Below are 9457 nucleotides of genomic sequence, written 5' to 3'. Positions count from 1 at the left end.
GTACTTAAGTACAATACTCAAGTAAATGTACCTTGTTACTGTCCACCTCTGGTTGTGTGTGTGTGTGTGTGTGTGTGAGTGAGTGAGTGAGTGTGTGTGTCTCACCCTCTCATGCTGAGCTCCGTCTGTCTCACATGTGCTCGCGCTGCTCAACAGGCCCTGCCATCAAAACACAAAATCAAATACTGGCCATTAAACACACAGCAAAGCCACCAGACTTGAGATGTGTGAGTGTGTTTGTGTGATGATGAAACACAGGATCCTGCTTTTAAAGTGTGACCACTAGATCACCCAATGAACATGCCCATGTCATATTTCACTCCAAAACCAAAGAGAATTCCCAAATGTTAATAATTCCAATTAAATAATTCCATAATTCCAGTGTGACGAGCAGGAGCCAGGACTAGGCTAGTTTGGAGCAGATACAGCATTGAGCGTGTGAAGGACGAGTTACCGGCGTGTCAGGCGTGTGCTCCTCATCACGGCTGCAGGAGACATTGAAAGCTTTGAACGTCTCGCTGTTCTGCTTGTGCTTCTCAATCGTGGCCAGGATCACCTACAAACAGATGAGGATGATCTGATGATGAAGATTTGCTCACAACTGAAAAACCATTCGATCACGGAGCACCAGTCAGATTGATGTGAACCGAATCAGTTTACTGACTCTAAAGAAGCATTTGTTTCCACTGCTCTGACGAACACACTTTTAGTGAAGACGGACCTAAACAAACAAAGCTTCCAAATAATAACTAATGAGAGGGCTTTAGAGTCGTTTCAGAGGGAAATCAAGCAGTTTTCTTCTTTAGAATAAAGTGAATAGCTGAATTGATCACAATATGAATACGAACATGAGTCAAGAAACTAATTTTTTTTTAATGTCATTAGATGCAGTCAATTATATTTTCATGTTGACTTGAAATACGAATTGCATAAAAATAACAATTGAAATACAGTTGCAGTTGTGCTAAAATGACACCAGAAACCCTTGTCAAAAAAGTGTTTAACTGTATTGAATGTGCACTTGTAGTGTAAAAGAAGTGCACTTATTCTGATGTGTTGACTAACATACTAAAGCACATGTAAAGTACTTAATTATAGCATTATAAGTAATTATAAGTTTAACTAGTGTGCTATTTGATATTAAGTTGCAACTTCATCATAACAAATATGTGATTACAAAAAATTTAAATACATGACATTATATTATTTATACTGTATTTTTATTTACAGTATATTATTTCTGTAGTAAGTCAGTATGCTAAAGCGTGTCTGTCTTCCAGCAGCCATTTCTCTGCAAAGAGATCGACTCACTTTTATCCAGTCGTCCTTCTCCTCAGCCGTCCTGTCAATCACAGACATGAACACACATCAGACTCCACGCAGGCGCGGTGGGTAAGAGCTCATACAGGAGGATTCCTCTATGTACACTTAAGCTACATTGTGAACACTGCATACTCCTTCAATATCAAGTGCCCTAAAGAGCTTTGTGAGAGTGAATGTCATGATGTTTGAAGTGGCTCTAAATGAAACTTTAGTAGCAAAGACAGAGTGAATGTATTGATGAGAAACATCAGGACTTTCGCTGTGCGTTCACCTGGCCTGCAGCTCGAGCGAGCGCTGTTTGCCGCTGATGGTGAAAGTGTGAGGGACGTTCTGCTTGGCGTTTTCCTGAACCTTCAACCAACGAGAGGACATCAGCACACGATGAGATGAAGACACAAACGCAAACACGCAGCTGAACGTGCGGCTGAAGTCATACCTCCATCCCTGCGATGTCGATTCGCTCTCGGACGCTAAACTTCTGTCCCATCAGCCTCAGCTTGGGCACACAATACAGCACCATGTTATTGAACTGGAGAAACACAAACACACACACATCATCAGCACCAGCATACTCCATCTGTACGCTCACTTGCCCTCAAGCTCTAATAAATGAGCAAATAACAGGAACAAGCTTTCAGGTTTCATTTCTTCCAGTAAGACGTTTAGCAGAAGGTTGAAAGTGCTCTTTTCTATTCAAATAAAGCATACAGTGATCAGCATTAATGTATCATAACAAAATGACTCATGCACTATATTCAAGTCTTCTCAAGTCATATGATTTTGACTTTAACTGCACAGACAAATCATTTGTGACCCTGGAGCACAAAACCAGTCATAAGAGTACATTTTCTGAAATTGAGATTTATACATCATCTGAAGCTGAATAAATAATCTTTCCATTGATGTATGGTTTGTTAGGATCGGACAATATTTGGCTGAGATACAACTATTTGAAAATCTGGAATCTGAGGGTGCAAAAAAATCTAAATATTGAGAAAATCATCTTTAAAGTTGTTCAAATGAAGTCCTTACATGCAGGTAAACACATAAAATATTAAATTTTTTCAGTAAGTGTTTTATTATGATTTGTTATTTTAATATGATTTATTTTAATTTTTATATTTTTATGATTTAATTAATTATTTGCTTTTCATTAAACTCACACACACTCAGTTGCCTTATGAACTCCAGTTTGGGAAACCTTGACGTTATGTAATGTTTAACGCACTTCATGTTGTTAATTACAACAAATGGAAAATATGTTCTGTTTCTTTGCATTTTTATATTGATATGGTAGATTAGGAAGGTTATCCTATTTAAATCAATGTGAAAAAAGAGTTAGGTCAAAAGTAATCTAAAAGTAGTCTGATTATATTACCTAAAATGTGTAAAGTAATGGATTACGTTACTAACTACAACTTTTGTCATGTAATTTGGAATCAGTAAGGTGTTTGACCGCTGCTCTCGCATCGAGATTGCATTGTCTCGCGCATGAAACATTTAAAAATGTGGCGCTCAAGTTAAAAGAAGTTCAGCTAAGAACTTTATTTTTTTCATTCTACAGCCCATTTGCTTGCAAAAACACATTCTGTGGTGAACGGCCCCTTAGGACCCTTTTTTTGTTGTTGATTCCGTCACATGAGGAAAAGAGCAGCATGGACATGCTGCTAAACATCTCCTTTTGTGTTCGAAACAACAGTAAATGAGTGAATGATGAGAATTTCATTTTCAAGTCACAACCCATGATAACCCTTGCTGCAAGAACACTTTTGAAATCCAGATAAACTGCTTAATGGAGCACACAGACACACCAGATAGAGGTATCGGTCCTGTGCGCTGCCATTCTTAGCCGACATCTTCTTGAAGTGGCCTTCTTTAATGAACTCATTAGCTGGATTAACGATGTCCTCCTCTCCGCCCAACTTCTCATACACCTCCAACAGCTTGTGCATCTTCTCCTGCGCGCGCACACACACACACACACACACACACATACAGATTTGCATTCACAGACTCATTCGATGAAAAGAAGAACTGTGACCTTGACCTAATGCATGACAGCATTAGAAAGAGGCAGATAGAGAAGTGAGAGTGATATAGAGCGCTTTCACCCAGGACAGCCTTTTTGCTCGCACAGACAGGAAATGGAAACAGCATATCCTGTCTGAGACACAGACGGAAGAGAGGAGGAACAGATGAATACGGCTCTAACCATTTTCCTGATGGCAGCGTTGGAGTGGTTTGCTGCGGTGGAGATCAGCTCCAGAGCATCTGAAACACACACACACACACACACACACACACACAATAAACAAACAAACAGTTAAACACACTGTCACTAAACAACACACGCTTCACTCAAAACTCCCTGTGGTGCATAAAAACACACACAAATATAGTAGATATGGTAGGAATAAAAGGCTAAATTCAATAAATATATATAAATATATATATTAAGGATGTTGCAATCAATAGGTTTGTAAAATGTAATTGTATCTCACCAAATATTGTCCGATCCTAACAAACCATGCATCAATGGAAAGCTTATTTATTCAGCTTTCAGATGGTGTATAAATCTCAATTTCAGAAAATTGACCCTTATGACTGGTTTTGTGTAAGTGGAACATATTCATTTTTTATATTAACTAAAAAACTATGTGAAATGCCACGTGAAAAACGCCTTTAAATAACACTCAGTTATAGAAATACATCGAACTCAGAAATAGAGCGGCATGTGTCTGCCGTCGGCGCTGCACGTGTCCAGACTCAGCCAGCAGCATCATTATGATTATAACGAGCTCAGTTAGCATTTGTGAACAGTGGTGGTGCGTCACAATGGCATTTCATAAAGATGCCACGCATGGACACCAGCGGACGAGCCCAGTGAACACATCATTACTGCACCTTCACTTCAGATGATGAGCCTCTAACACTGCTTTAGAGCCGCCATCCTGACCGTCAGAGTTTGCACTTCTGGTACACTACCCATCTACAGTTTGGGGTCAGTAACACTTTTATTCATCAGTGACACGTTAACCTGATCAAAAGTGCCAGTGAAGACATTTATAATGTCACACAAGATTTCTGTTTCAAATAAACACTGTTCTTTTGAACTTTCTATTCATCTGTGAATCCTGAAAAATAAAACGTGTCATCAATAATAGACTTACACTACTTTGCTGTCCAGGAGAAATCTAATTTGTGATATTATTTATATAACAATTTATAATAATAAATCTAAATATATTCAACAAACAGATCAATAAAAATTTACCTATATTTCTATTATTAGTATTAGCTCTTATTATTATCATCAGGATTTTAGACTTTCCACATTGTAATGGCGTATATTAATGTATAAGTAGCTGAAATGTAAATGTAAGTAGTCTGTGTTTGAACAGTGTGAGCTCACTCTGAGCGTCTCTGCGGTCTGCAGCTCCGGCGGGCAGCTTCTTCAGATAGTCCTTCAGTAAGAGCTCATAGCGCGGGATCCGCTGCACCGGCTCCAGCATGTGATGCTGCAGCGTCAGGTTCCCACACACCTCCTGCTTCTGCACACACACACACACACACACACACACACACATGTTCAGAGAACAGTCTGCGGTTTATCAGACATCGCCAGTGTTGGGGAAAGTTACTTTTAAAAGTGATGCATTACAATATTGCATTACTCCCTAAAAAAGTTACTAATTATGTTACTTAGTTACTTTTTATGGATGTAATGCGTTACGTTACTTTTGAGTTACTTTGCAAATCTGGGCCGGGCTTGCTTGTTTGTTTTTATTATAAACAGTTATTCTTTTACAAACATAAAAGCCCTTTCACAACAGAAGTGAAATGAATCCGCCTCAGGCTGAAGGAAATGTAAATTCACGTCTGTACAGTAGAGGGCGCCGCTCAAACAAACTGCATGAAGAATATGACGCAGGAGAAGAAAGTTCAGCACTATTCAGCAAAAACACAAATCAAACACAAATGTGTTATTTTTGCTTATATTATGGTTGAATTGGATCATCGAAGGTCAGTAGCACAGACACTGGTTAATAAAATGGGATTAAATACATAAATGATATTTGTCTTATTTAACATATTTAATTATTGCAGGTTTGTATAATATTCTGAGTTTGCCCTTTAACTGTTTTTATTGATTCTGAGGAACACTGAATGTGTTTTTGTGCAGTGAGATGAGTAAACACATGTTCATATTTAGTCTAGAACTACAGTAAGATCATGTTCACACACAACGCTCTGCACTTACTCCTGATTTCTGTCACCATGGCAACACCAGAGCTGTCACTCAATACATGGAAACAAAGTAACTGCTGTTACTCATTTTAAAAAGTAGCTCAGATATTTCCTTCTAAATTAAAAAAGTAATGCGTTACTTTACTAGTTACTTAAAAAAAGTAATCTGATTACGTAACTCGCGTTACTTGTAATGCGTTCCCGCAACACTGCACATCACACACATCGTATCATGTCAGGCGGCTCTGACCTGGATGTTCTGGACCACGCTCTTGAACTGAGCAGAGCGCTGCATCCATGTGCTCACCAGCTCCATGGCACGATCGAAGTTCTTCACATACTCGCCGTACATCTTCAGGAATGGGGCCAGCTTCTGCAGGATGTCCCCTATGCGCGGATTACAGCTCCTGTCACACACACACACACACACACACACACACACACACACATTAGCCATCTGAAATCTGTCTATATTCATCAATCACTCTCTGCAACACTGCATTCTGATCGGTCACATGATTCTGCTGTCAAACACTGGAGTATAAAACGCTGAACTCTATAATAAGAGTGTTTGTCCCAGGAAACTGTGCTGGTGTCATGTCTCTCCTATCACTCTTAATGACAGTAAAATCCTCATTCATTGGGGTATATTTCAGTTTTAATGTCTGTTTTACTTAAACATTAAATAAAATCTCGCTTTGCTCAAGTTTTCACAAAGGCAGTGTTTGAGACTGAGTCAAACTGGTAACCCGTATTTCTGAACTATTAATAAAAGAATCAGCTCATGACAGTCATTCATTTCAGGAAAACAGTTATTTTAAATTGTAATAATATTTCACTATATTACTGTTTTTACTGTATTTTGATCAAATAAATGCAGCCTTGGTGATCAGCAGGAACTTCTTTAATCAATTAATTCACTAAAAAACACCTGTGTTACCTGTGTCAAAAATCTGTGAAGATGTCCTTTAATGACTATTTTACATTTATTTTTTTGCCTAAACAATAATCATGTTTTCATAAAATATTACTTCTATTTGTTTCTAAGCATATGTTGTTACCAAATGTCTTTCTTCAGTGTAATAGTGTGTCCATGTGAAAAACCTCACAGTGGCTGACTCTACACACACACACACACACACACACACACACACAAACACTCACACACACAGTGTTAATGCAGACAGTTTCATATTGCTCTTCATGTTCATAACACACACAATCATGTGTGTGTGTGTGTGTGTGTGTTTGTTTGTTAGTGAGTGTGTGTTTGTTAGTGTGTGTGAGTGTGAGTGTGTGTACAGATACAGCTAAAGCTGCACATACAAATCAAACACAATTATTTACAGGAAGAAAAGAGAAGGAAGTTGAGTTAAGACCAGCATTTGTGTGTGTGTGTGTGTGTGCAGATCGGTGTTGTGTTTCTGTTAATGAAAACCACACTGCAGTAACGCATCGACTCCGAGAGGCTTTTGATTACACTGGGAAATGATCAACATCTGCAGTGTGAAGGTCAAAGCATCTCCAGCAGCTCCTGCAGACAAGAAACATGCGAACCAGCCCAAACTCACTCTCTCACACTCACACACACACACACACACACACACAATCAAACTCTCTCTCTCTCTCTCACACACACACACACACACAGGCCTCAGAAAGCACGCTTAAATCATGCTTATAAATGCCTCTATGTGACTGACTGCATCAAAAAAACTAAATATCAAAGTAGCATCATTGCTCACATGCTTCTCTCAGAACTAACTTTATTTGCAGTGCGTTTGAAACAGCTGTTGTTTGGTGGTTTTAGTGGATATGTGACATTCACAAAGATGTCCAGACAGAGGAACCATCATTTACATCTACTATAAACACGTTCCACTAACAATTCACAGCCAGACAGTCTAACAGTGCATCAACTACCACATACTGTGAGTGTGTGTGTGTGTGTGTGTGTGTGTGTGTGTGTGTGAGTGTGTGCCTGTGTATTTGTGCGCGCGTGTGTGTGTGAGAGTCCCGTTTAAAGATTAAGGGTGACTGAGCTTTTGCAGTTGCGGCACCTAAACAGTGAAATGCACTTTTATGAAGGTAAAATAATGCCTAAAAGATTTGCATACGCAGGGTAAGAGTTGTAGAAGTGTACATAAGACTGTAAGCGTAAATTAAATTTGCATGCGCAAGAGAAGCTTTGTAAAGGTGTAAATCGTGTTTCAAGCGTAAGAAAAAATGATTTGCAGCATTTTACTGTTACTCGTAAGTGTAATTCATGTATTGTGAAACTGCAGCTTCATGCTAACGCAAAATAAATATGATCTGCATTCTTCTGACTTCCATTTTTCCGTGCTTACACTTTTGGCACGTTGTTTTCACTAAAATACAGTCAAAAGTACTGCAAGCCTGTGAACAGTGATTTGTAAGCGAAAACTGTTTAAAGAACTGCAAAACGGATTGACTGCAGTTGTGTACCATTAGGCTAGACTCCCTTGTGTTCATACTGAATTTCGAGCTGTGTAGTATCCTTTTCTTCCTCAACAGGCTATATATGATATATTAGTTTATTGTAATATTGTAATTTTGATGATACTTAAAGATGGCCTAGTATCTGCACTAGTTTAATACATGTTTAATTTCACCTGTCTACTGATCAGGGACGATTCCATTTTTTAAAACTAAAATTTGGTTAAATAATAATTGAACCAACAGTAATATTTTTTTTTACTTAAACATGTTGTAATTTAAGGGGATTTTACTAAATATTACTAAAATATTTATTATCTCTAACTTATTGGAACTTATTCACCATTTATAATCTGTAATACCATTGTGTAACCACTAGATGGCTGTTTAATAATAATAATAATAATTAATAATAATTTATGCATTTAGCAGATGCTTTTATCCAAAGCGACTTACAGTGCATTAAGGCTATACCTTTTTTACCAGTATGTGTGTTCCCTGGGAATTGAACACACGACCTTTTGCGCTGCTAACGCAATGCTCTACCACTGAGCCAGTGGTAGAGCTCTATATATAAACATATAAACATGGCTGTGTGTTCACTGGTGGCTGGGAACTTTGGATTCCCACATAATTAGTGACTTGAATTTGGATATATATTTAGACATCATTAAAGACCTTTTTATCAAAGTTGATTTTTTTTTATGTTGATTTGAAGTGTAAGTTTTTGTGTTAGTCAAATCTGGACCAAAAAAAGCATTTTGTTGCTCATACTTGCTTCATATAATAGCTTGATCAGTCACATGCAAGTAATCAGAATCAATACCGAAATTTCAAAATATACAATTGAGTGTTAAATATCGTAAACAGAGACATGGTCTGAAAAACTGACAAATTCCGATTTATGTAGCTTTATTGGTATAGTAAAAAGGTTTTACAAAGTATAGCACTCTGATATTATAGTGCTGAGCATTGTCACATAACATAATTTTGACTGTAATGTTTAACATCAGCTCAATGATGTATGCAGCTTATATGATATATGAAATTTCAATGTAAAGCCAAACCAATCCAATAATGTTAACACCAACCCACAATTCAGTATGAGCACAAGAGAGTCTAGCCTAATGGTACACAACTTATAAAGTATCATGTTTTAATCAAGTTGTTATTTATTTATTTATTTTTAATGTACGTGTTCATTAAAAGTACCATTCTGGCAGCGAGAACGATCCTGATCTAAATGAAGATTAATATGCGTGTGATGTGTTTATTGAACCAATCAGATAAGAGTAAATGGAGAGTCAGCGAGAGCCTCATTTGATTGGCTACAAGAAGGTGGTGGCCCCGCCCTCCCCCTCACGCTTGCAAAACTCAGTTAGTGAGAGAATCGTGCCAAAATTGTAAGCGCAGAGAAAAGAAAGACGGA

The 9457-nt window shown here is 37.9% G+C and overlaps 1 protein-coding gene across 1 annotated transcript in view; it reads right to left on the bottom strand.

Annotated features, from left to right (window-relative positions):
- LOC107721136 (FYVE, RhoGEF and PH domain-containing protein 3-like) overlaps positions 1-9457 on the bottom strand; it is a 48680-nt gene that overhangs the window by 21056 nt on the left and 18167 nt on the right. The window contains exons 7-16 of the mRNA XM_016529004.1: positions 8067-8107; positions 5822-5978; positions 4736-4874; positions 3536-3594; positions 3135-3281; positions 1760-1852; positions 1595-1674; positions 1312-1342; positions 455-556; positions 106-159 (exon numbers count right to left, since the gene is read on the bottom strand). Of these exons, the coding sequence (XP_016384490.1) occupies positions 106-159; positions 455-556; positions 1312-1342; positions 1595-1674; positions 1760-1852; positions 3135-3281; positions 3536-3594; positions 4736-4874; positions 5822-5978; positions 8067-8107 (903 nt within the window). The remainder of the gene's footprint in view (positions 1-105; positions 160-454; positions 557-1311; positions 1343-1594; positions 1675-1759; positions 1853-3134; positions 3282-3535; positions 3595-4735; positions 4875-5821; positions 5979-8066; positions 8108-9457) is intronic.

The sequence above is a fragment of the Sinocyclocheilus rhinocerous genome, unplaced genomic scaffold (genome assembly GCF_001515625.1).
Source record: "Sinocyclocheilus rhinocerous isolate Xijiao unplaced genomic scaffold, SAMN03320098_v1.1 scaffold2226, whole genome shotgun sequence".
In the NCBI taxonomy this organism is placed as follows: domain Eukaryota; kingdom Metazoa; phylum Chordata; class Actinopteri; order Cypriniformes; family Cyprinidae; genus Sinocyclocheilus; species Sinocyclocheilus rhinocerous.
Note: the sequence above shows the minus strand (reverse complement) of the source record. Positions and strands in the feature narration are given on the sequence as shown.